The sequence below is a fragment of the Mesoplodon densirostris genome, chromosome 1 (assembly GCF_025265405.1).
Source record: "Mesoplodon densirostris isolate mMesDen1 chromosome 1, mMesDen1 primary haplotype, whole genome shotgun sequence".
NCBI lineage: Eukaryota > Metazoa > Chordata > Mammalia > Artiodactyla > Ziphiidae > Mesoplodon > Mesoplodon densirostris.
The window spans coordinates 31,129,030-31,155,969 of NC_082661.1; the positions used below are offsets into that span (position 1 = coordinate 31,129,030).

General features: G+C 52.5%; 2 protein-coding genes across 9 annotated transcripts in view; one reads left to right on the forward strand and one right to left on the reverse strand.

Moving 5' to 3' along the window:
• Window positions 1-260: 260 nt before the first annotated feature.
• On the forward strand, window positions 261-20,407 carry LOXL4 (lysyl oxidase like 4). 3 transcript variants are annotated; one of them, XM_060101109.1, is made up of 15 exons: window positions 261-401; window positions 4,634-4,948; window positions 5,531-5,709; window positions 6,631-6,836; window positions 8,268-8,306; window positions 8,480-8,699; window positions 9,520-9,706; window positions 9,882-10,036; window positions 10,768-10,935; window positions 11,960-12,122; window positions 14,319-14,562; window positions 15,666-15,781; window positions 16,440-16,576; window positions 16,958-17,069; window positions 19,116-20,407. In XM_060101109.1, the coding sequence occupies exons 2-15, from the start codon at window positions 4,669-4,671 to the stop codon at window positions 19,184-19,186; spliced, it is 2,277 nt and encodes a 758-aa protein (XP_059957092.1). In that variant the 5' UTR covers window positions 261-401; window positions 4,634-4,668; the 3' UTR covers window positions 19,187-20,407. The 3 variants fall into 3 exon arrangements, with proteins under 3 accessions (XP_059957092.1, XP_059957084.1, XP_059957100.1); XM_060101101.1 differs by having other exon boundaries at window positions 261-374; XM_060101117.1 differs by having other exon boundaries at window positions 268-374; window positions 9,523-9,706.
• A 2,759-nt stretch (window positions 20,408-23,166) lies between these two features.
• R3HCC1L (R3H domain and coiled-coil containing 1 like) overlaps window positions 23,167-26,940 on the reverse strand; it is a 73,561-nt gene continuing 69,787 nt past the window's right edge. For all 6 annotated transcript variants that reach the window (XM_060101057.1, XM_060101073.1, XM_060101091.1 and 3 more), the window contains one exon: window positions 23,167-23,960. In XM_060101057.1, the coding sequence (XP_059957040.1) occupies window positions 23,893-23,960 (68 nt within the window). In that variant the 3' untranslated portion in view covers window positions 23,167-23,892. The remainder of the gene's footprint in view (window positions 23,961-26,940) is intronic.

Consider the following 26,940-nt stretch of genomic DNA (forward strand, 5'->3'; position numbering starts at 1 on the left):
TCCCTCCATGGAAAACAGCTGCCCCGACCCCCGCAGCCTAGCGACCCGGGGACTTCCCGGGCCGGCGGGCTGCGAGTGGGCGCCGGGCCGCCCCGGGCCGCGTCCGGGGGAGCGGGGCGCCGGGCCCTTGGAGGGGCGGACAGGGCGGGGCGCCCGCCGAGTCCAGGTCCGTCCGGGGGCGGGGCCTGCGGGCCTCCTCGGGGGCTGGCGGGCGGGGCGGGGCGGGGCGGGGCGGGGCGGGGCGGGGCGGGGCAGGGTAAGGGCGCCCGCGGGCCGCAGCTGGATAAAAGGGCCCCAGGGTGCCCCAGGAGGCCCGTTAGCGCTGCCCGGCCGCGGAGCCCCGGCCCCAGCCCCGCAACGTCGCACTCCAGCTGGTGAGCCCCTGCCTGGCCCCTGGCCAGGTCTGTCTCTCGCTGTCCTGTCTGTCTGTCCGACTTCTGTCTCTCTGGGGGTCAGCAAGTCTCTGAGAGTTCCTGAAGGCTGGGAATGGCAGGCCCAGGGGTCCCATGAACAGTTAGCCTAGACCCCTAGTCGCTCACCAACCTGCTGCCAATGGAAGTGACTGAGTTGGGGAGCTTGGCCCCATGGCCGCCCAGGGTGGTGCATCGTGACCTCGGGGTGCCTGCGTGTACACGCTGCGTGTAGTGTAGACATTTCTCTGGCCTCTCCCGGGGGAGGGTAGGGGGAGGCAGGGGAAGGGACAGGTGGGTTCAGACGTCATTCCTGTGACAGGGGACAAAGAGGCAGGGTGGAGCCGGGCTCTCTGAAAAAAACAGACCAAAAACTGAGTATGCTGGGGGTCGGGGGGAGACTGGGGACAGAGATGGAGGGTGGGCAGAGGGCTTCAAACTCTACATGACCTATGCCTGGACAGGTGGACATTTGCTGGCACTGTGTCAGGTCACCACAATCAGTGGTCCCAGGGAGGCAATCAGGGCTGAGAGGGGAAACCCCACCCGCTCCTCAAAGAGCTAGAGAGAAGAGGCTTCCAGTGATTCCGGAGCCTGGTTCCCACCAGGACAGCACCCCAGTGCTCTCTCCTGAATACCCTTGGGCACTTGCAGCCTCTCTAGCAAGGCCAGGTCAAGCCAGGTGCCAGAGTCCCCTGGCAGCACCTGGATCAGGTGCGTCTCTCCTCCAAGCTGGCAGGATCCTGGACCTGTCACTTGGTTGCACTCAGCGCTGGCATCCAGCCCAATGCCCTCGCACCACAGCTGGGTCATAAACCAACCAGCCACAGGGTGGAATTTCATTCATCTCCCTGCCTCCCTTCCTTCCTCCCCTCCTCCCGTGTCTATCTCTCTCCTGACTGGAAGCCTGGCACTGGAGCCAGGCTGCCTGGATTTGAACCCTGGCAGGGCAAGTTACTTAGCTTCTCTGGACCTCGTCTCCTCATCTATAAAGTGGAGATAAGTATTCAATAAATATTTTTAAATGTATAATAAACTTATTATTATTAACCTGCCCTCCTCCTCAGCCTCACTCTATCCCTTTCTCCTTCACTTTGGAAAAGATCCACTTTTGAGGCTGTTTCCTTCTCTGAGGGAGGCTTCTCAGCCTGGTCCTCTTTTCTGTGCTCAGCTCTGGGGGAGCAGTTATGGGAGATACTCCCCTGGGTTGTGGAGACAGGAAGCAAAGACATCAAGTGCTAGGAAGGTGGGGGTCTGGCAGGGGGACTTAATGGAGGGGGTGGCGTTTGAACTGGGTGTGGAAAGATGTGTAGGAATTTAACAATCTGAGATTGAGGGAAGGGGTACCCCAAGTAGAAGGAACAGTGAGAGCAAATGCTTGGAGGCTGGGAACTGAAGGATGCGTTTGGGGAATGTGAGAAGACAAGTGTGATGTGAGCGAAAGCTGCAGGGGGACCTGCAGTGGGCAGGAAGGCTGGGAAGTGGGCTCTCCCTGTATATGACTCGGTTCCTGCTACCGCCCATCCACCTCCTGGGCGGCTTTCATAGAAGGGAGCTGATCTAGCACCAGGATCCTTCAGCAGAAGACCGCCCCTGTCCCCACGGAGACCCCTTGGAGGGGAGGGAGCCTGTAGGCCCAGGAGTGTCCACAGCCTCTAATAAGACCTCCACAGTACTCTGGGGATGTCAGCCACAGCTACACAACGGACCTGCCCAGCCCACCCCCTGGCCCGTATCATAGATGGGGGACCTCCAGTGCCACCCCCTCATTTTAGAGGTGTTGCACCTGAGTCTCAGAAGAAAGCATCTGAATCGTGTCACCTAATTTGGTGGCAGAATGAGGAGCATCCTGACTCCTGCTGACAGGGAACGGGGTCGTCTCTCAGGCCAGACCCAATGTGACCCCTGGGTCCTAACAGCTGGTGGGCCCTGAGCCCAATCTTTCTATCCTCTCTTGTCATCTGGGGGAGGTCTCTATCCACAGTGACTTTGGTTTGTTTCAGTCCCTAGCTGTCCACCTCCTCCTTAGGGGTGCAGGGAGGAGGGAATGGGAACATCCCAAGCAGCAGAGAGCACTCTGCGTGTGGTGACAGCCAGCAGGGAGCCTCCACCGGCTCCTGAGTGGGGAGGGACGTGAAGAAAACAGTGCTTAAGTCTGAGAAGGAAGTGTCGCAAGGAAGGGTAGCAGTACTGGGGACTTGATGTTGAGATGGGAATGTGGCCTCCATTCCTTCTTTATCCAAAGAGAGGCTGGGACCAACCTAGACCAATGGTTCTGTAGCAGCTGTTTCAGGTGCTGTTAATAATAGCTGTCAGGTGAGAGCTTGCTCTTCTAAGGGTTTAACGCATATTCATTCATTTGATCTTCACAAGAATCTTAGCCCCATTTTATAGAGGGGATAAACTCTATGAGAAAACGAAATCACCTGAGATTGAGAAACTAAATCACTTGCCCAAGACCACCCAGAAACCAATTGGTGGAGGCGGGATGTGAACTCAGGCAGCCTGACTCCCAGTCTGTACGCTTAAGCGCAGTGCTATGCCACCTTGCATCCACACATCTGCAGATATTTACGGGGTGCCACCTACCTACCTGGCACTACTCTGGGCACTGGGGGCACAATACAAAGTCCCTGTTCCCACAGAGCTTCACTCCTGAGCTCATCATGTGTGCTTCTAGGAGCCTACTGCCCCCAGCCCTGGGCTCACCAAGGCAGGCGGATTGGTAGCTGAAGGGGGTGGGACTGGGTGCGGCCAGGAATAAGGACCAGTTCTCAGCCAGAAACCAGCTTGTGGGGAAGGAATGGCAGGGGGCCCTGTAAGACGCTCCCCCCTGAGACTGACCAGCTAAGGAATCCCCCCAAGAATAGCAGTGGCCATGGGAGAAAGAGGGAGTCTCCCCAGAATGAGCCCTTTTAAGACTCAAGCGCCGAAGAGGAAGCCAAAGACCCGAACTTTCTCCATCCACTCTTCCGGGCCAGCCTCAGCTTCCCATCAGCAGTAGAGCTGGCCGTGGAGGAGCTTCAGCACTGGTGGCTGCAGATACTGTAACAGCTCCAACCAGGGATGACCGTCCTCTGTGCTCTTCCCAACCCTGCTCCTAGGAGCAAGGCTGCTAATGTATGGGGGGGGGCCCCCAACTCGTCCCCTGTAAGGATCGAGAGAGCATATGACGACAGCTTCCTGGAGATGGGAGCCCTCACCTGTGTATGGTCACTGCCTAAAACCCTCCCAGGGCCCTTTACTTCCTACAGGATGAAGGGCAAACCCTCTGCATGGTGCACAAGGCCCTTGATCGTCTGGCCCCAGCCTGTCCCTCCACCTCAGTCCCCTCCAAGCCCCCAGTACTGCAGTACAGGGTTAAGGGCACTCCCTGCTCTGGCACAAACTCATCTCTTTCCATGTTTCCCTGTTTCCTCATCCTGTTCTCTCTACCTGGAATTCCCCTTCTCTGAAGGGGAAAAAGAGAACTCTTATTCATCCAACAAGGCCCTGGTTAAGTGGCCCTTCTCTGATTCCTCATCTCTGAGCTTCATGAGGGCAGAGTAGTGTCTGATGTGTTCACTTCTGTGTCCCAGCACCTGGCCTAATAGTTGGCCTGAAGCAAATATTCCAAAAATGTTCATTGACTCAATGTACAAATTATGCATGTAGGTGGACCTAGAGGTGGAGCTTGCTGTGTGGCTTGGGCAAGTCTCTTAAACTCTCTAGGTCCCAATTCCTTATTTCTAGAGTCAGGAAGTTGATCCAAATACCCTCTATCTCCTCCAGCTCGGACAGTCTAGCCCTTGGGGGCTCCCCATGACTCAAAGTAGGTACCCCCACCTTCTACATATAAGACGACATCAAAAACAGCTGTTCATTGAGCACTTACCATGTGGTAGGCTCGTGATAAGCCCTTTACGTAGGCGCTTTACATCCATACTTTATTCAACACTCACAACAACACTGGGAGATAAGGATTACTACCCCCACTTTACAGATGAGGAGACTGAGTCTCAGGAAGGCTAAACTTAAACTTCCTCAAGGTCATATGGCCAAGGAATGGTGGGTTTGAACCAGATCGACTAATCTCAGAGCCCAGACTCAATCCATGCCACCACATACACACACACACACACACTCTCTCGGAGGGACCTGTGCTACCCTTTGTCTCTGCTAGCAGAAGAGACCCGAGGTCAGGGGTAGACGTGGTCATCATTGTCACATTTACTCGTTCCCAGGTGCCTTGACCCCAGCAGCCCTTGGAGTCACCACAATGTGGTCCCTACCAGCTGCCTTCCCCCCGCTCCTGCTGCTCCTGCTGCTGGGCCAGACCCCTCCCAGCAGGCTGCAGTCACTGAGCACCATGAAGCTACGGCTGGTGGGCCCAGGGAGCAGGCCGGAGGAGGGCCGCCTGGAGGTGCTGCACCAGGGCCAGTGGGGCACCGTGTGTGATGACGACTTTGCGCTTCAGGAGGCCACAGTGGCCTGCCGCCAGCTGGGCTTTGAAGCCGCCTTGACCTGGGCCCACAGCGCCAAGTATGGCCCAGGGGAGGGTGAGTGACTGGTGCTGCCCTGCAGGATGACGAGGAGATGGTGGTGGGCTTCTCTCAGGGGCTGGGCTCCCTGAGGCTCCAGTAGAACCTGTCACATTCCCACCAGTCCTTTAATACCCAGCTCAAATGACCACCTCTGTGAGGTACTTCCTGAGTGCTCCAGCTGCAAATGACCTGTCCTACCCTCCCAGTCTCACCTGCAGTGAGGCCACCACCATCGCCACCATCACTACCACTCGACTCTCAGTTCCTTGAATATAGCAGTCACACACAATAGGTGCTCAGCAAATGCTGTTGAGTGAATGACTAGATGGATGAATGAGGGAACAGGTAGATCTAATTAACAGACCTACCTGGCATTTTCCAAAAGCAGATTCTATGGGACCTGAGGCCAAGAGGAGACACTAGGCAGGGATGTAGATACCAAGCTCCCAGGAGAACCAACTCCCCTCTCCACCCCCATTTTCTACTCAGGCTTTGGAAGAGGAAAGTTGATAACTGGGGGGTCCTATCCAGGAGGCAGAGCCCGTGACTTGCCTCTCTGTGCCTGTCCCTGAGCATCACTCGTCCCCTCCCACACAGGACCCATCTGGCTGGACAACGTTCACTGTGTGGGCACAGAGGGCTCCCTGGACCAGTGCAGGTCTAATGGCTGGGGTGTCAGTGACTGCAGCCACTCGGAGGACGTCGGGGTGGTGTGCCACCCGCAGCGCCAGCGTGGCTCCCTTTCTGAGAGGGTCTCCAATGCCCTTGGGCCCCAGGTAAGGAGGCCATTCAGGCCCTGGCCTGAGCTGAGGAGGGGGTCAGGGGACAGAGGGCCTCCGGGTGGTGAGCCTGGAGGAGGAGGGAGGGGACGGGGAGCAGAGTGCGGGCTGAGCAGCCTCCCTGGGGCCCTGAGGCCTGCCTGTGGCCTGGAGCAGGTGCGTGGGTAGAGGGCCCCAGCCTGAGAAAGGGCGGACGGGGAACCAGAGGCCGGGCCGCCGGGAAGCACGGAAGCTGCTCCCCGCGAGGGTGGCAGCAGCGGGTGGGGGCTGCCTCGCCCGCAAGGCCCGGCCTCAGGTGCTGCGTCTTCCCGGCACAGACAGCTCCAAGCTAAAAACAGCCCGAGCCAAACAGCAGGAGCAGGCAGGGCAGGTGTCTTGACTCTACGCTCTGCTGCCAGACAGCCTCAGCCTGAGGACAGCTGGCCGGGGCCCACCGAATGGGGCGGGCCGTGACAGGGGGCTTCGCACTGGTCTAAGGCATCCAGGGTTAGGGCGGGGTTCTCGTGGGCCAAAGGATCCTGCTGGTGGTCCCAGGCAGCTGGTCTGTGCCCATCCTCTGCCCTCCCCAGGGTGGCGTGAAGAAGGCCCCCTTGTGCTTGGTGGAAGCCTCCCAGACTCCAAGGGCTCCCATCCTGACCCCAGGAGAGCGTGGATCTGCTTGGTTCTCTCTGGAGTCGAGGAAAGGACCCTAAACAAACCGAGCTTCTGCCTCCTACCCAGTGTGTGGCCTTCAGCAAATGCCTCCCCATCATCCCCAAGGACGGAGCCACATGGCCTCCGTTTCCTGGCCCGTCCCATGAGGGCACTGGGTGGGGTGATCTCTAAGTGCTCCGAGCCCCAGCTTTCCCACGTGAAGACCTGCAGCGGGCTCAGCGGGGGCAGGAATCCCGGGGCCCATGGTGACCACGCATCCCACAGGGCCGGCGGCTGGAGGAGGTGCGGCTCAAGCCCATCCTCGCCAGTGCCAAGAGGCAGAGCCTGGTGACCGAGGGAGCTGTGGAGGTGAAGTACGAGGGCCACTGGCGGCAGGTGTGTGACCAGGGCTGGACCAGGAACAACAGCAGGGTGGTGTGCGGGATGCTGGGCTTCCCCAGCGAGGCTCCTGTCATCAGCCACTACTACAGGTAGGAGGACGGCTGGCTGGAGGGCCGTGCGGAAGGCGGGGTTGTGGAAGCGGCTGAGTGTGTGTGTGCGCGCGCACGTGCATGTGTCTGTGTGTGACGTGGGACCTTGCAGGCTGCGGTGAGATTGGCAGGAGTAGTGTCTGTGGGAGGACATTCAGTGGGTGTTGGGATTGGGAGGGAAACAGGCTCAGTGGAGCAATGTGCCTGGGTTTCCTGGGTTATGGATCCCTCAGTAATTAAGACAAGAGTGAGGATGAACTTGGAGACCCTGGGATATTTCTGGAAACAATCAGAAAATAAAAATTGTACTTGCCAATCAGATAAAAAGAATTGACTATGGTACAGAGTACTCCCCAAATGAAATGTAAATAAATGTAAAATTGTGTCCCTGATTAAAAAATTAGACCTAACTAGTAAAGTAAAGATACAGTGCTGCCCACAAGTACAGATGGCCTGGGTTCTGGTCTAAGCTTTGCCAACAACGAGCTGTGGGCCTTGGTAGGGCATCTGGGCCTCAATTATCCAATCCGCAGGGAATTGTCTGAACTTTGTCTCAGTGAATTTCCTCAACTGCGATCCAAGCCAGGCTCTGACTGGGTTGCGTCCAAGCCAGGTGTGGGGTGGGGCAGCATTGGGGAGAGGAAACATAAAAATATTCTGTCAGAAACGTGACAGAACTGTCCCAAGATTGCATCAGCCTGTAAGTGATGACGAGTCATAGTTCTACCAGCTCTGTCAGTGAAAGCTTCGTATGTTTCTCATCAAGGGATAAACCTCCCACAAAACATCTGAGTCATCTACCCTTGCCCATCCCCAATCACTTTCAGTTGGTCTGTCGCGTGTCTCTGACTTAGATGACCCTGGTTTCCAAGCCCAGCCACGTGGCCCCATCCTTGGAGATGACTGGGCTCTGGGTCCCTGACTCCCTGCTGCCCGGTAATTGCACATCTGGGCCTGGCTGGCTCGCCAACCTCCCCTGAGGAGGGCAGCCCTGATTATAGCCTCAGTATCTCTGCCTGGGCAGCTCCCACCAGAAAGGCCTTCAACTTCCACCTGTCCCCAGAGGACTCTCCCCAGGGCCCCTTTTCTCCGGTAGCTCCCTGAAGACTGCCCTTCATCTGGACTGGGGGAAGGGCGAGCTTGGGGCTGCCTGCCCCAGGGCAGCCCGGTGCAGAAGAGACACCCACTTTGGGCTTAGTCAAGGGAACTTGCTCGCCTTGCTTTCCCTCCCTGTAAAATGGAGATCATCGTTATCTGTGGGGTGGCCACTCTCTCAGGACTGTGGTGAAGCTCAGCACTGGAGTAAGATTAATGAACAAGTTTACAAACTGTAAGTCTAGTACAGACTCAAGGACAAGTATGAGGAGGCAGGGTGACAGCGGGTAGGACTTCTGCACCCACTCGACTCCCTGCCTGTTTGTTCCCATCCAGGAAAGTCTGGAATTCGAAGATGAAGGATCCCAAGTCTAGGTAAGGAGCAGCACCCTCAGGGGAGGGTGCAAAGGGGTGTGGCATGATGGGCCTGCTTCCCCTCCCTTCTCCTCCCCTCCAGGCCCCTCTCCCCTCCCCAGTGCCTTGGCCTCCCTGAGTCCTGAGCACAACCCTCAACCCCTCCCCTGCCCTCAGTCTCCCTTGTCTTCCAGACTGCAGAGCCTGACAAAGAAGAATTCCTTCTGGATCCACCGGGTCAACTGCCTGGGAACAGAGCCCCACATGGCCAACTGCCAGGTGCAGGTGGCACCAGCCCAGGGCAAGCTGCGGCCGGCCTGCCCGGGGGGCATGCACGCTGTGGTCAGCTGTGTGGCAGGGCCCCGCTTCCGCCCTATGAAGGCGAAGCCCGGGCGCAAGGAGTCCTCGGCAGAGGTGGGTCCCATGCAGGCCTGGAGGCACAGGCCCCACCCCACGGGGATGCACTGACGGGGAGGCAGGGGAGGAGCGGCGAACCACCCCTATCAAGGGGGCATCAGTTCAGACCGGGAGGAGGAGAGCAACTCACAGAACGTAGAACTTTGGGATTTACTTAAAAGGGACGTTTATAACCCTACCATAAATGGAAAGCTGACATCACTGGCCACTAATAGAAGGTAACCATAAAAACTGTAGTTACATTGTAGCTACATCCCGTTGAGGGCTGAAGGTATGGAGCCCGAGCCTGGCCCTTCGTTATAAAAAGCAATGAGCAAGCGCTGGTGAGGCACTGCGGCAGGGCAGCACCACGTGAGACGGTCTCCTCGATGAAACCGGGGTGGGCGGGGGGCCTCAAAACGGAAGTGACTTGCCCACTGTGCGTTTCACTGACACAGGTCCCCACGGCTCTCTAAAATCGTTTCACAGATCTGCTGCGGAAGTGTTGCTCTGGGTTCAGTCCCAAAGGACAAAGCAGCAGTGAGGCTGGGCAAGAGGAGGGGACTCGCCTAGTGACCAGGTGGCAGGTTGTGAAGCCCAGGGACCCCCAACTCCTAAGGCTCTTTTGTTAGGGCTGGAATTTGTTATTACTGTGATTACTGTGGCCGCTCATTGTCACTGAGGAAGGGGGAGGTCGAGAAAGACAGCTTGTTCAGGGCAATAGCTACAGAAGTCAGAACTGCAGGCCTTGGCTCTGCCTGTCCTGAAGGGACTCTGGCAGGGGTGTAGCCCCTACCCCTGCCTCCTCGGCCCTCCCTGAGGCCGGGTTTTCTCCCAGCAGGAGACGAGCGTGCGCCTCCGCTCGGGGGCCCAGGTGGGCGAGGGCCGGGTAGAAGTGCTCATGAACCGCCGGTGGGGCACGGTCTGCGACCACGGGTGGAACCTCATCTCCGCCAGCGTCGTGTGTCGTCAGCTCGGCTTTGGCTCTGCTCGGGAGGCCCTCTTTGGGGCCCAGCTGGGCCAAGGTGAGCGAGGAGGCCTGGGGTGGGGTGGGAGAGCCTGGATGTGCCACCGGTCCACCCTCTGGTGGTCCTGGGGTGCCAGGGCCCAGGCCGGTTCTCTGCTTCTGTGGAGGGGGCGCCGCAGGTGTGGGGCTGCAGAGATGGAGCCTCCCATGGCCTCTCTCCCCCGCTTCTGCAGCGCTGGGGCCCATCCACCTGAGTGAGGTGCGCTGCGGGGGATATGAGCGGACCCTCAGTGACTGCCCCTCCCTGGAAGGCTCCCAGAATGGTTGCCAGCATGACAATGATGCTGCCGTGAGATGCAACATCCCTAACTTGGGCTTCCAGGATCAGGTGAGCCCCGAGCTAGCCTGGGACACTGCTTGGAGCCAGTGGGGAGCGGTTCATGAGAGGCAGCTGGTGCTCTGGGCCCCAGAGCCTGCCTGGAGCCAGCCTGGAATGCCCTATCCTCTGGAAGTCTCCCCTGGCCTGGCCTACTTCCCCTCAGGGCCAGGTTCTAGCCTTCAGAGATGTCAGAATAGCAATCAATGGGGCTCTTCAGGTGCATGGGCTCTCCCACCCCACCCTCTCAGGTCCCCTGTGAAGCCGAGAGAGACGGTGCCTAGGGCAGAGGGCCACAGGATGCCAGCACCGGGGGGTGGCACTGGGAGGCTGAGTGGGGTGGTCAGAGTTCAAGGGTCACTCTAACATGGACTGTGGGCAAGGCTCTCGCCTCAGACCTTGGTTCCCTTCTGTAAAATGGGGTCAGCTGTCCCATAGGGTCATTGTGAATGGGACGATAGCTATGAAAGCCCTTGGCAATAGGCACATGGTCATCAGTGGTAGGATTTCAGGTAGCAGGAGGGCGAGTACCAGAGTGGGAACCCCGGGTGCAGGCACTCCGTCAGATTTCTCGAGCGGCAGGGACATTAGGGACTATCTGATGAAACGTCCTCACTTTACAGAGGAGACTAAGCCAGAGAAGGGGCGTGTCACGTCCAGGGCCGCAGGTTTCCAGGCCGGCAGCCCTGAGCTCTCCCTTCCTAAGGCGGCCCCGCCCCTCACACACCCCTGGACCATTGCAGGTGCGCTTGGCCGGCGGACGCAGCCCCGAGGAGGGGGTGGTGGAGGTGCAGGTGGACGTGAATGGGGTCCAGCGCTGGGGGGCCGTGTGCAGCGACCACTGGGGCCTCAGCGAAGCCATGGTGGCCTGCCGACAGCTTGGCCTGGGCTTTGCCAACCATGCCATCAAGGTAGGTCCTTGCTGTGCTCCAAAAGTTCCTGTGCTAAAGCTGCTGACCCTTCATTCACTCAGCAGTTAATTATGAGTGAAACTATGCGCCAGTATAATGCTGGGTGCTGGGATACTGTGGTGAAAAGGATACAGTTCCTGCCTAACGGAGCAGTCCGTCTCCAAATACAGTCAAGTGAGGGATGCAGTCATTCATAAAACGTTCACACAATAGGCACATAATTGTGTCTGTAGGAAAAATGAGTAGAAGTGAGCCAGACGAGGTGGGGGAGGAATAAACAGCCCACGCAAAGACCTTGTGGCCGGAGAAATCAGGCCGGGGTGGAGCGCGGCTATCAAGAGGGAGTGGTGTGAAGCGCGAGGGTGAAGGAGGAGACGGGTCAGACCATTCAAAGCCCGCGATGCAGTTTTAAAAGATTTCTTCCTTGATGTTCGGCAAACAGCTGGGGTGGAGATTAACATGAATACAGAGAAACACACTATTGCAGTAGCCCAGCTGAGAATGGTGCTGGCTTGGACCGGGGGAAACAAGTGGATAGATTCAAAAGATATCAAGGAAACAAAATCAAGAGGCCTGGGGCATGGCCGCCATGGAGAACCTCTTCAACTTCGCCCACACTGGCCCGCCGGGCAATACTGGGCATACTTCACCCGGGGGAACTGGGCTCAACCCTGAGCACAACCGACCATCTAGGGCTGTATGAAGAACAGCTGGGGAAATGGGACGGGCCCGAGTGAACAGGAAGGGAACAGGACCATCCTCTTCAAACAGCTGAGGGCTGCCGTCAGGGAGAGCGATGGGAACAGGGCCAGCGGTGGAAGCCATAGCAGTGGATTTTTGCCTCAATACATAGAAGACATTTCTAATACCAGAGGGGTCCAAAGTAGCATCACTAAAGATTTCAAGCCAAGGCTGGGCACAGCCCGGTGTGGGTGGTCTGATGGGGTCCAAGCCTCAGATGGGAGTCAGGTGACTCTAAGAGCACATCTCAGCCCTGACTGGGTGATGCTGGCTGTTTTCGTAGGACACCTGGTACTGGCAGGGGACGCCGGGGGCCGGAGAAGTGGTGATGAGCGGGGTGCACTGCTCAGGCACAGAGCTGGCCTTGCAGCAGTGTCAAAGGCACGGGCCGGTGCACTGCTCCCACGGTGCAGGGCGCTTCTTAGCCGGAGTCTCCTGCACAAACAGTGAGTAATGGGAGGGGCCGGTGGGACAGGCCGGCCCGGGCTCCCCTAATTTTGCAAGCCCACACCTCCTGTCCTCAGGGAGGGCCCTGAGTGCTGGTCCCAGCTCCAAGGCCAGCAGGGTTAGGGAGTGGAAGGAGGGCTGGATGCAGAACACCAGCTCCGCCATTTACCACGTGCGTGGCCAAATCACCTGCCACACGCAGATACAAACCCTGCCCTGCCTATCTCATGGAGTTACTGTGAGAATTAAAACATAGAATACATGAAAATGTAAGGATACACAACAGTGTTTTCCAATCTTTGCGTCACGACCAATAGTTTAAAAAAACAGGATAGAAAACAATGATGTGATACATTTAGTAAGGGTGATATTTTTCTCTTGGAATTATTTATGTGTGTCACAGCATTAAATATATTTCTTACTACAGTCTGTAGTAAGAAAAGAGTTTGAAAACTTGTAGAGGGTATGGAAATGTGAGGACACATGGGGCCTATGGTGAGCTGTGGGATTTACCCCAAAGACTTTAGGTCAAGACCATTTTGAGGCATCGGTCTGCCCCACACCCCCAGATTCTTGGGGTAGAAGCATCTGTTTGACATCTGCCAACCTGGTCTGGGCCAGGATAACCGTATCCAGTCCAAAGGCTGCAGGCTGCCACCAACCTGAGTGGCCACTTGACCTTCTTCCCAGCCAGGCTTCAATGCCAAGACATCCTTAACTCTTGTCAGTGAGCTTTAGGGCTTCCTCTCTGTCCAGCGCACACTGGAAGAGTGCCAGCCCTTACGGCACACCCTCCCCTGCAGGGTGATGGGGCTTCCTCCCAGCACACTGGGGCCTGCTTCCCCGTCTCTCCCCTCCCAGGAACCTGTACCCCTCTGTTCTACTGCCTGGAGTGGCAACTCTTCTCCTGAATGCATTTGATGCTTCACAACGGCTGAGCACAGACAGCCGACCTGCCATCTCTGTGGTCGTCCCCATTCCTCCTCTGTAATTTTTCTCACTTGTTTCTTGCCTTTACCCTCTCTCTTCTTCTCTCTGAAAGCACTCTTTTCCCTCAGGAATTCTAGGGTCTGTCACTGGGCATACCCTTAGCTCTCTCCAAAATATGCCTCAGGAATTCCAAGAGCATTTAGTGGTAGTACAGACACCATCCAGCAAACAAGCTCCCACCCTCGACGCCTGTCCCCTGAAATAAACCTGTGCTCCCATCTCACCATCGTCAGCGCAAGGCTCACCCATATGATAGCTCTGCCCCAAATCTAAAGTGTAACCCAGTTTTTGCATGAACAAACATTGAGAATTGGCAAATTTCTCTCTTGACGTTACATGCAAAAGCTGTGCATCTCATTTCTGTACTGACACAGTGAGGGACAACACGCTGGCTTCTGAGGAGGGTAAGAGCCCCTGTGACAGGAAGGGAACGGGAGAGGCACTGAGCAGCTTATGGAGACACAGGCTCTAGCATGTTGGATTTTTACGCACCAGAATGTCCACGATGCCTCAGAGGAGAATGCACAGGATGCCCTGGTATGAACACCCCTGATAGCAACCAGGGTAGAACAGGAACCTTGGAAGAAGCACAGGCTTAGGAACTGCAGCAGAATGCACCAGAACGGCAGAACCCAGGGGCAGGCTCGGCGCTTAACTCTTCCAGCCCTCCAGCCCTCTCCCTCTGCCCCTCGCATTGCTGGAACTGAGGCCCAGAGAAAGAGTGAGCCGAGGTAACAAGCTAGGGGTCAGCAGAGCTTACTGAGGGGTTATATGAGCTAGGCTACAGAGGCACTTAGGGGCTGAGACGCATTCTACAGAAGAAATACTAGCTTACATCACCCGCATGCTTACCATGGGCCAACCATGATCTAAGCACGTTACGGGTACGATCACACTAATCTTCTTCTCCCCATCATCCAGATTAGGAAAATGAAAGACAAAAGGTTGAGCAAGTCACAGAGCTAGTTAATGGTGTAACTAAAAATCAAGCCAAGAGAGGAACCCAGGCAGTCTGGCCCCAAAGCCAGCAAGCTTAGGCTAAGGTGATGGATCTTTCCTGTTATTAGAACTCACATCTCCTGACTCCTAAACCGCCCTGCTCTTCCGGCACCTCCAAAAGAGCTTAGTCTGGAGGCAAGGCTGTCCCCTAGGCCAGGGAGCCAAACTGGCTGCCTTCCTAGCCTCTGGGTCTCCACCGTGCCCAGGTGCTGCAGACCTCGTGCTGAACGCCCAGCTAGTGCAGGAGACGGCCTACCTGGAGGACCGCCCGCTCAGCCAGCTGTACTGTGCCCATGAAGAGAACTGCCTCTCCCAGTCAGCTGACCGCATGGACTGGCCCTACGGACACCGGCGCCTCTTGCGCTTCTCCTCACAGATCCACAACCTGGGCCGGGCCGACTTTCGTCCCAAGACAGGACGCCACAGCTGGATTTGGCACCAGTGCCACAGGTTAGTGCCTGCTCAGGCCTCGGCTCTAGGGGGACAAAACCAGGGTGCAGGGAGTCAACCAGTCTGGTCATTTCTGGGCAAGCCTTCCTGGGAGGGGCGTGCGCTCTGGGAAAGAGCCTTCCTTCCTAGACGCCTCACTGGCCTTGCCTCCGGGCGGCGGTGAGGAACCCCAGGAGCATCAACCTGCCTTCTCCATCACTCCCTCGCCGGCCCAGGAGGTACCCACATGTCCATCTCCACCACAGTGTCCACAGAGCAGTCCTTGCCAGCAGAGCTGGTCTCTGTTAGAATGATAGTGGACAATTTTTCTGTTGGCCCTGAGGCCTTGTCTTTAAAAGCCAGGTGAAGTGGGGACTCGTAGAAACCCGGAGACCCAAAATAGCCATACCATCCAGGACGCTGGCTGTGCAGAAAAAGCTTGCTGGTTTCTGCAGCAGCAGAGCGAGGCCCGCAAGGAAGAGCTGCTGGCGCTGGAAGGGGACAATGGGCGTTCTTTCCTATCAGGGGCCTCCAGCCCAGACAGAAGGAGAGATGATGTCTGTGACAAAGGCAGAATGGAAAAGGGTGTTTTTCTTGTTCAGGACACAGCCGTGGGTGGGGAAAGCTGAGAGGAACGGGCAGTGACTTTGGGACTTGGCCTTGCTGAGATAATAAGTACCTTTCCCTGCAGCATGAAGAGCTGTCATTAGAACTGGATTGGAAACAATGGTAGCAATTTGGGCCCAGGCTGTCAGGGAGCAGAGGAAGCATCCCTCCTCACTCAGCAACTCCGCTCCTGGGCTGGTCCCTGGACGTGTCTCTTCTTTCCACCTGCAGGCCTCAGGCCTTGTAGCCAGGCAGTCTCCTGGAGCTCTTACCTCTCCTCACCCGGGTGAGACCCTAGGTGACGCAGGCAGCTATGTCTTGCTGCCTGGCAGGGGGGCCAGGAAAGTAGGCCATGGGTCACACTCATCTTGGGTTTGGTGGGGAGAAGCGCACTGCCCTGCTATCGTAGCGTTCCTCTCTGGGTAACGATGGGGCCTAGTGCCTCAGTCTTCCCACCAGCTCCTCTGTGAGGACCCTCTCCTGTTGCTGCCAGGCTGACAGCTCTGCCCCTTCCGCAGGCACTACCACAGCATTGAGGTCTTCACCCACTATGACCTGCTCACTCTCAATGGCTCCAAGGTGGCTGAGGGGCACAAGGCCAGCTTCTGTCTAGAGGACACAAATTGCCCTACAGGTATGTGGTTTCCTGTCGGCATATCCTCCTCTGTTATATTCCTCGGCCCCTTTGGGCTCAGGATCCCCTCTGCCCTGCTTAACAGCCCCAGGCAGCTGGAGACTCCGGCCTGGCAACAGTCAGCATTCCAGGCGATTCAAAAAGATAAATTTCTTAACCCTCTCTACTTCCTCTGCATTCCCAACGTACCGTGTACCACTTTTGAAATGCTTAACACTTTCTCTTTTGGATAATAGTTGCAGACCTGTTTCACTTCTGCTAAGTCCTTTGGGACTTAGCATGGATTGTCTGATTCCTATTCGCACACCCACAGTTCCTAGCCCTTAGAAATGGCATGGTAAAACACTGGCTCTTCTCAGGGTTGTATGGGCAAATGAATTAGCATAGTAGGGCTGGAATCTTCTAATCACATTTCCTAGGCCAACAGGAATTTCCACTAGTGCATCCAAAGAAATAATCTCTGTCACAGATGGGCTTTGCTATGGTGCTGGATTCATGCTTAGTAGGAATTCTGACTCCGACAGGCAACATATTTAGCTGAAGCTCAGGCCCCTAGTCTGATTGCATTTAATTGGCAAGGCTGTTGTGAGGATTAAATGGTAAAGGATGTGAAGCATCTATTCAGGGCCTCAATAACTGTCAGCACCCTCCATTACAGGAATGCAGAAGCGCTACGCATGTGCCAACTTTGGGGAACAGGGCGTGACCGTTGGCTGTTGGGACACCTACCGACATGACATTGATTGCCAGTGGGTGGATATCACAGACGTGGGCCCTGGGGATTATATCTTCCAGGTAAGTGGGCTTAGGCATTCCCCACAGGAGCTCCATTTCTTCCAGATATTTCGAAAGCTCCCTGAGGTCAAATGAAGAAAGAGAGCTTCATAAGTAGGATCTCTTGACAGGTCTGGCGCTTGAAAGAGCTACACCATAGGGGAAGGGATCAGAATCCAGGACCTAGATTTGAGTCCTGATTCAGTGAACAAGGGGCATGTCACAACTCAGTCCCCATCTATAAAATAAGGACCTTAATGCCTACTTCCTAGGGTGACTGTAAGGATTAATTAAGAAGAGGAGCACAGTTTGCAAGACTACATGAAATGTAAAGGATATCACAGCCACGGTCAACTCAGAAGCCAAGTCACCTGTTTTCAGCTGGCCCATCTCTCACTCCAGGTGGTCGTGAACCCCAAGCTCGAGGTGGCAGAGTCCGATTTCTCGAACAACGTGATGCGGTGCCGCTGCAAATATGACGGGCAACGGGTCTGGCTGCATGACTGCCACACAGGTGACTGCGGGCCACTGTGAGACCAGCCCCGTGCGAGCTCGGGGAGCTGGAAGACCCTGTGTCCCTGTGTGTGACTTCAGTGTGTGTACAAGGCTGGGGAGGGGACAGAGATGAATTGCCTTTGACAACTTCATAGAAGTTCATAGATTTCTGGAACAAGCTGCATCAGCCCCACCCAATGACTATTTCTACATCCCTCTTTGTCCTTAAGGTTGTTTGGATTGTAATCTGTCTCCCATCTGGCCTGGAATCTTTCCCGTTCCTTCAGGCCATGTCAGGATTTCCCCTTTCCAGTCTGTTACTTTTCCCCTTCCTTTCATACGGTCTTTCTTAGTTGCCTCTATCCCAGGCTGACTGCCTCACAGGCAAACGTAGAAGTCCCCCAGATCCGTGTTGCTACCGCCAGCCCTGATCACTGCTTACAGGAAGCGGGCCATGGAGAACAGGGCTCAGGACACTTGCAGGACTGGTAATTTCAGGCAAAGAAGCAACAGTCCAGTGGGGAGCAGAGTGAGGAGGTGGCTCCCTCACTTGCCTGTACAGAAAGGGGGCAGTTCCTCTACCTTAGAGTTTAAAGCGCTTGTATTCGCTGTGGGGTGTGTGCAGTCACTCCCACGCTTCGCACACACAGGGTGCAGCAGGCGTGTTCATTTAGTCAACATTTATTAAGACCTACCTCTGTGTGGAGCACTGCCAGGCACTAGGAACATAAACAGGAGTAAAAGGCAGAGCTAAGTGTCAGGTAGGGTAAGCAGACATGCAACTGGGTAACCCCAATCCTACTGGGTACCCCAGACCGCTGTGAACTACTGCTGAGCAAGCAGAGCGCTCTCTGAGCAACCACCTGGAGGCCAGCTGAGGTTTCCCAGAGGAAGGGACATCTGAGCTGGTTGCAAAGGAGAGGCACAGGTCAGAGAGGGGACGAGGAGAAGGCGCATAGGATTTGGCTTCAGAGCGCTTCACTGGGCACCAAATCCAGTTCCACCACCTTCTGGCTTTAAGACAGTGAGGAAATCTCCTCCTCAGAAGTCTTCTCTTTTGTAAAATAGGGCTATGCAGTCACACCCACTAGAGCTGTTTGCGGGGGGCGGGGGGGGGGTTACGGTGGCTCCTGCCAAGAGAATGGACTTGATCCCGTGGGCTTCTGGGAACCACTAACAAATTTCAGCCAAGGAGGCAGGAAGATCAGATTTACGTTTTCAAAAGATAACTCTGGCAACAGATGGAAGACTGTGAGAAGAGGAATAAGGATTTGAAAATTGTGAGACTGAGTAGATTCTGCTGCCATTAAGTGAGACAGGAGCGTGAGCGAGATCAGGGGCTGGAACCTAAGGCTGCCGGCGTGGAGGCACAGCCTCCGTGATGCTGCTGGCAGGCTGCAAGGGGGCCAGGGCAGCAAGGAAGGAAAGAACACTATGCAGCTCTGACCCCTCCAGGGTCCTTGCAGGAAACAGGGCACACTCAGGTGAGAGTGGGAGGTTATTTAATGAGAGGACTATACTGAGGTGTGAGTAGGACTAAGGAGATGAGGAGTGTTGAGACGTCCAGGGATAAGCAAGAGTGGAATGTTGTTATCACTTTGGGCTTGAAGGGGCAAAGTGTGTCCCGGAGCCAGGCTAGCACTGAGGAGGAGGGAACAGCGGGCAGGAGACCATCACTGCACAAACAGGGGAAGAAATGCCCCGGCCTCCCTCCTTTCATCCTCTAATCTCGTGCTGTTTCTTCCCAGTGACCTACATCAGTCGGCAGTCTCTAGGGGTCAGGTCTCCAGGGCATGAGAGAACAAGAAGGGTAGAGAATGAACCTGGGGAGGGGGCAAGGGAGAGTGACCAGCACAACCCTTTCCACTCAACAGCCTATCTTCCCGATGTCCCTGCAACTATGCATCTGTTGGCATCTATTTCCATAGAACGGATTGTTTGTGCCCACGACTAACGTGATGGAAAGGCTGAGCTGGGCAGGATGTCTTGGTGTTTGTGAAGTTGTCAGGGAGGGGATGAGACTCCGGTCAGGTCGACTACTTACCTGCCCTCCTCTGGTCCACAGGGGACGCACACCGAGCTAACACAGAGAGCTCCTTGGAACAGGAGCAGCGTCTCAGGAACAACCTCATCTGAAGGCACCCCTGCACACCCCCAGCTGCTGCCCACACACCAGATACCTCAGCTTATTGGAGCCATGCCCTTCACAGAGCCCTAACTCAGAGGGTACGGGGCCAGTGCCAAGGGGCACCAAGAACCTACTCAGGAAGCCTTCTGATGGCAAGATAACCAAACCAGGATGGCACTGCTCCCTCGGATGGCACTGGGTCTGTCCCCTGGGGACCTTTGGTCTCTGGACTATGGCCTTCAGGCTTTGTTCAGCTGAGCTCCTCTTCCATAGGAGACCCAGTCTTTCCCGGATCTTGCCCCAGAGTTCCTGGTTCAGGAGCTATCAGTTCCTTAGGAATGGACTGTGGCCCAGTCCCCCATCTAAATGGTGCTTTGCAAATGTCTTGGAGGAGGACCAAAATACACAGGAGGACAGGTCAGCTCTCTGCTAGGAGCTCTGTGCAACCCAACTTGTATCAGTCACAACTGGCAAACAAGCTGGTGAATTCAGTCCCTTGCTCGATAGGTCCCCATTTAGAATTCAGCTACCATACTCTCTAAGAGTCTGTTCTTTAGTGCCCTTACCTTTATCCTACTGCACATATGGGTGTTTCTAATATCCCTGGAAGCTTAGGCCTCAAGCATCCCCTGATCTCCTGACGGGCCCAAACCACCAGTTACTGAGTGCTTGAGACGGGGCAAGATTCACAGGAGTGGCCAGATATGGTCTTCCCGCAGAGCAGCAAGAGGAGGCCGAACAGAAAGAGTCCCGGGGTGCTGTGGACCCCAGCTGCTGCCAGGCCCTCTGCCAAGGGAAGAACACTTGCCCTAACCCCAGCAGGCAAGGTCACTGTGCGCCTCAGGACCGGCCTAAAGGTCGGGTCCCCCAGGCTTCTGGAGTGAATTTTGCATTGAATAAAGTTTTGCAGTGGAAAGAAAATGGGTCAAACAGGCCACTCATCTCTGCAGGAAAAAGAAGACACGTCTGGTAGAGTGGAGGACAGGAGACTACGGAGAGGTCAGAAGGGGGAACATTTAATTTAGTTAAGGACTAAACCTAGGAAAGGCCACCATCCCTGCTTGACGTGGCTGTGACAGGCCCTTGCTCAGGTGGTATAAAATCCCACGGTCTTCCTGGACATGATTCTTAATCCTGTCTCCACTAAGACACACTTGAGAGATGATCCTTACAGGTCTGATGCCCTAATGCCAATAAAGGTTGCTCACTATGGACTGCTACAAAGACAAGACTAGCTGTGATTCTTGGCAGTTCCCAGCACCCTAACTCTACCCCTTTTCACTCCTGGTGACCTGGTTACTAAGATGTGTGGAGCCCACATACTACTCACAACAGCCCCACTGCACTTCTCCGACATCAGCCTACAGTCTGCTTCGCAGTTCCCTCCCTAGGCTCTGTGGTGAAACGTGGGTTGGAAAGGTTAAGGGATGAAAAGTAGGTGGAAAGAAGCAAACGTCCAAAGACGGTAAACTTTTACAACCAAGGCTGCAAGGCCAGAGTGAATGGTGGTAGATGGGGCAAAGTTACAATAGTCCTCCCGTCCTCACACATGAGAGCTGCCCTTCCTTAGCCAGTAAAAAGGGACCCGCTCTGGGGTATCCTCTGTGAATACAAAGAAGTGCGCTTTTCCTTCTTCTCCTCTACCATCCCTCTTCTCAGCTCCCTCACCTCCTTCATTAGGGCAGAGGGAGCACTATACTTTGGCACGGCAGTTTAGGTAAACAAGGGAAGGATTGATTTCCTGTTGGATCCAGCAAACATCTCCCAGACAGTAACAACACTATACTCGCACATGCACCCAATGGTCTGTGAAAGAATGTGTAGCTGGCGGGGGAGCGTGTGGTGACTGATGACTAGATTCAGGCAGGGAGGTTACCCACAGCTTCTGGCTGGATCCAAGTTTCCAAGAAGGCCAGAAAAAGCAGGCCAGGCAGCCAGCCGCCGGCTCTGGTCTCAGTCTTGCTGCCCACATCACACATTTGATAGGTGCAGCCAGTTCTAATTCTTGGAAAAAGCTATACAAGGGTTGTGCTGTTACACCTCTGATTTGAAAGGGAAGGATATGGGAAGATGCGGCTGGCATGACTTGTAACTAAATGAGGAATGTTAACAGAACACCAACCACCAAATTCCAGACAGAACCAAAAACGTCTGATGATTTTCGCCTCGGCAATTCTTGTCTCAGAGAAACTGAAGTACTAGGAACCTCAGCTTACCATTCAGATGCCTAATTTATTCCTATTCCACAAAGACTTCCACTCCATGAGGAGTATACTGGAACTCAAGGGGAATGTATCTATCTACTATAAATTCCAGGTGATACTGGGATTCAGAAGTTCAACATACAGGAAGCAACATGTAACACACAGCAGAGTGCGTTAGCTGTCTTCTCAAATATCTACCAAAGGGGCCAGTGGCAGCTACAGGGTGCTCTCCAGTTAGCTGAGTGTACAAAAGCATGGTGTAAGCATGGCCAAGGATCTGGTTCCTGTCTGGACAAGCTCAAGTAGTCCGTGCTGGGTCAGGGCAGGTCCTCTTTCTTACCTCCAGCCAGTATACATCAATTCCAGCTACTGGAAAAATACAACTAAAAAGCACATTCTCTACTAAGGGCCGAAGCAGGAGCATTCCATAGCTTTCAGTTTTGGCGAAAAAAAATCCTTTCTCTGGATCTACTTATAAGGATAAATCTGAAAGTTAGAGGTGGCTGACTGTTATCCGAAAAAAAGTGTAAGTTACTGACCACCAAGTACACAGCATTAGAATGAGGACAAACGTAACTTGTTGAAATTATGAGTACTACAGGAAAACTGGGGACTATGTGTTACCATTAACAATGCCCTTAGAAGCCAAAATGCTGCCAGAAAGGGGAAGCACCCTCAAAGGCAAGTGATAGGAACAATCACTTTTTTTTTTTTTTTACCGCCCAAGGCCATCCTCAGCCTCGAAGAATCAAAACAGAGCAAAGGTCTACCTCAGAGGTATTCTGTTCAGTATGAAACCTGGCTAGTTTCCTGCATTTCCTTTCAAGTGCAGCCATACTGTTCAAACAGACTCTTCCCTCTGTTCTATGATGACAGCACAAGCTGTACCGCCAGAGCCAAAGAGAGGGGCCCTAAGTAGGGCTGGGGCAGAGGGTCAAGAGGACTCAATGACCCCTCCAAACTTGGAATGGAGGTATTGACCATGAACAAGGGACAGTTTCTGAACAGACAAAGGATGAGAAAAACAATGCTGAGGAACTGTAAGAGGGCTCTAAGACCGGAACAGCGGCAGGGATCAAGACCCAAGGCCAGTGTCATTTGAGGAACGTTTGGACGGAGCCCCACTACACCATCTTCTAGGCAATGCTAATAATCCATCATTGTCATGGGCACTGAATCATACAAAAATGAGGCTGCTGCCCTCACTGAAAGCACAATGAGACACCACTTCTTGCTCTCTCAGCATCCGGAGGTCTTACCACTACGATTTCTTCAAAAACACCGAGAATGCAGATAAGAGAAGGATAAAGCCTGAGCTGACTGCTCTGACCTGTCCATGTCTTTTAGGAAATCGCTTACTGCCCAGAGGTGTGTGTTTGACTCTCGCTGCTCTTCACTATAATGGACGGTCTGGTGTGGCCTGCCAGATGCCTCTGGCAAAGGCAGACAAGATCATACCAAGAACGTGCTGTGTGCCAGATGCCTTCTGCAGGATGTCAGATTGGACAAAAATGGCAAAAGGCAAGAGGGTGGGGCGGGGATGTGCAAAGAGGACGAGAAGGGGAGGGGAGCCACCACACGCCAGTCCCAGGAGAGTATGTTTGTAGTGTGCTCTGGGGCACAGAGATGATCAGCAGTCTACTCAGCGGGCTTCAGTAAGCCCAGCAGGCCCACCGAACCCGTGCACCGCACTCCAGGGGTGAAGGTAAGGGGAGAGCTGCTCTCCAGTTTCTTTAGGGGGATGACAAAGCTGACCAACAGCAGAGTGATGTATGTCATAAAATGGGCTTTAATGTCTTTCTCTCACAACGTGATAGTACTGCTTAAACTGGAACTGGCACACAGCTCCCAAGACCGGCTTCCTGTAAGGAATGAAGCGGGCACGCCCCAGGCTGCCATGCGGCTGGAGCAGCCCCAGGCACTCAGCTTAGTACAAGCTGTGGAGTCCAAATACCTACACCTGCTGCAGTTCACCAACTTGGGGGCTCTGGAACCGGCCGTGCAGATTCTGTGAACACCAAGTACACCAGATACCGTTCCATCTCCTTGTACTAACAGCTCCCTCCCCTCTGACCGCCCACCTCACCCACCCCCTGCAATACTGCTGTTCTCAGCTTTGTGAGGTACTAAGGAACACCCTGCCTTTGCGGTGCCTTAATCTCCCATCATCACAGGTTTGAATCCTCTGTTTTGCATTTGCTTAAAACATCTTGGAAGTGTGACTTGCCCTGTCCAGAGGACTCTTGGAAGTCACAGCTTCCAAGTTCCTTCCTAACTGATGGCTTCCTTCCACGTCCAACACAGTTAAGGCAGTTCCAAAGAACTGCTTTAGGAGTGAAGACAAACAGGAGTCTATCTTCCTCCTATACCTAGTCAGCCCTTGTCTTGATTGCTTATCTCTTTCTTTCATTAACATGCACATCTGCATGTACACAGAGCTCTGGAAAAATCCTCTGAAGACTGGAAATATTTTCTGAATTCCTGGAATTATCCCTGTCATCAAGTGATGTTCAAACTGCAGACTGGTCTCTGCCTTCCCAGATGTCTTCCCGTTGCTTGGCTTCCAATTGTTTTCTCTCTGTAAATAAGGGCAGTGTTAAGATGGTAGTATAACTTCACATAACCAGTGACTTTTGCTTAATCTGAATTACAAGGCAAACTTTAATCATAAGATAGCTGAATTCCCTGGTTTTCTCTTACCTGATTCCAAGAGTTAATATTTTTAACTTTCCAAGTGCTTTGTAAGTGGGAACAATGTTTCTATTACTATATAATAAAAAGAGAAAGATCTGTGGCTAATAGAAATAAAAAGCATATGGAGTAAGTCAGAACCGAGCAGGATCCAGATTTTTGTCTTGCTGAGAATATATTTAATCCTCTTTCTAAACTGTGTTAGTTCTTCAGTAAAAGTGCCCATTATTCCCAGTCTACTGATCTATATAAACATTTCAATAGGCATCAAGAATATGTTTCAGTATTTTTCTTCTACTTTCTTGCTCAAATGGAAATAGCAGCCACTGGGCTTTAGTCATATCTCTCTACTACAATTCTACAAAAAAAAAAAAAGAAAAAAAAATTTCACAGGAAAATCAAATTTCAGTATTTTCAGAGCACTTTCAGGAGTCAAGAAATCTTCTGGAACACCAATTCCAGCATGGAAAAATGACCATATATAATGGAGGGAAACTAAGAACTATTTCTAAAAACAAAAAATGCACACATCTGGGCAATCCATCTTCAAATTTTAACACAGAAGCTTAGTTTCCATTTAACACGTTCACCAATACCTGAGACAATAAAGACCATACACGGTTTGGTGACCCAAGTACTTCACTAGGTGCCACAATACCAGTTCTAATTTCATGGCTAGTCAGTCATTGATCTTGACACCATAAAATGTAGATGATTAAGCCTAAGTGCTTCCTTCCAAGGGCAATTATTTCAGACTAAAAGAGTTTGCAAGTCATGATCCAGGGGGATTACAGAAATCAAGGTGAGTTTAGAGTTAATTCTTGCTATTCTGACATATCTTTCCAAATCAGCAGAATCCCTTACGGAATTCCTATACTATATTTGACTCAACTTTAAGGGCAAAGAACTTGAAAAAGAAGCTAACTGGCACTTGGAAATGTGAGAAAGAGAAATTTGCTGCTATTTGGGCACCATCTTGTGGCATTATCTGAAAATAGCAGCAAAGTTACAAGAGGCAAAAAATGGGGGTCAGTAAATTCCAAACTGAAGGCTCAGTGTCATGTGACTCAGCTTTAAGGCAGGCTTAAATTGAGTTGGGATTCTCCAGGGAGATAGCACAAAGGATAACTGGCTTGTCTAAAGGATTCTGGGATTTCTTAGGAAGGCTGACTGTGGTTCTGATTCTTACAAACAGAGAAAAGTTAGGAGAGGATCTAAAGGCAAAGGCAACCTTGGATGAAAACCATCAAAAAGTGGTCCTGGGTTCCAAGAAAAAGTGAAGAAACTAGAAAAGTGAATTATTAGAACTCAGAAACTTAAGCCAGAAAGGCAATATGGAAAGCTTTAGGAAAAGAAATCCAGGAGCAGTAGAAAAACGGATGACTGGTCCATAATCCACGATTTCAAAATCGAAGTAGCACTGAAAAAAAAGTTTTTTGTTTTTTGAAAAGTTTGGGGTCAAAACTCTTTTGGTGGTAAATATAACCTTAAAGGACATAAGGCCACAGAAATATTAATGTGTTCGATTTTGGTGTTATGAAACGTATTAATATATTATCTTTCTAAAATTGGAAAAGTTTAGAATTCTGAAACATTTCCTACACTAATGCTTTCCAACAAAAGACTGTAGATCTGTATTACCAAATATATGTAAATATAAGAGGAAATTCTGGTGGTAAACCATATGATAAAGTCAGCAAGAATAGGGAGACAAACTGAGAAGCACAAAGAAATAGTGAAAATGTGAGGCTTAAATTTATAAATATAGAACATGAACAGAATACAGAAATACAGGTTAGGATGAGACCTAAAAATATTTTCTTCATCTTAAAGGAAAAAATGGAAGCTTGGGGGTGTTAAGTAACTTGCCTAAGATTACATAATCAGTGAAAACCTGAAGCTGGAACCCAAGTCCTTAATTCTTAAATCAGCATACTTTCTACTGTCCTGACCTCTGAAGAGAGGATCTGAAAATATTTACACAGAAAAGGAACAAATGTGGGGAAAAAATGTATTTTGCGAAAGATAAAGAATAAACATGCTGCTCCTTTATCAAAGAGAAAAGAAAGTAGGTAATAGCTGATAGACTGTATTTAAAAAGCTCCTATTAACTCGAACTCCACCAATTAAAAAAAGTAAACTAAGAGAAAGCCCAACAGCAGCCATGAGGGCAAGGGACTAAAGAAGAATATAGTGTTAGCATGAAATGATTAACCTAAAGCACTAACATAAGCTGGCCCTGAAGACTTTTATTTCTCAGTATAATAAATAAATTGGCAGAAATGATTACATTAAATGAGCTGACTTCTCACTGAGGGAACAGAAAGTGCTAAAGATGAAAAAGGGGCCAGTTTGGTGTCATGTTTACAAAAATAAAGAAAAGGGATGGAAATTAAACCTTCAAAATTTACTTCTACACCTAAGAAAATAATGAAGAAAAATCATCACAAAATCCACTTGTAGCCACCTACAGAGTAATAACCTGAAGACTTGAAGTACAAATCTGGTCAAACTAATCTAATTGCCTTCTTTTATGGACTGACAGACCTGGTAGATCAAGGAGAGGTAACATAAATAACCTCTTCATTTTAGCAAGTTTTAGATTTCAGGCTTACCAAGTATGTATTAATCATTAATATACTGGGAAAAAATAGAGTCTGGCTCACATAAGTGTTAAGGGAGCATTTAACTCTAGAGGGTGGAATGATTATCAATGTATTAAGTATAACACGTGTTATTTACTTAGCAATAATTGGTGAAATGGTCAGTCAGTCCATAAACACTTTCATCTGATATAGGCCAGAGACGTAAGTTTACTCAACAGCAGGTGACACCAAAAATATGGATAAATACTGCATCCCACAGAA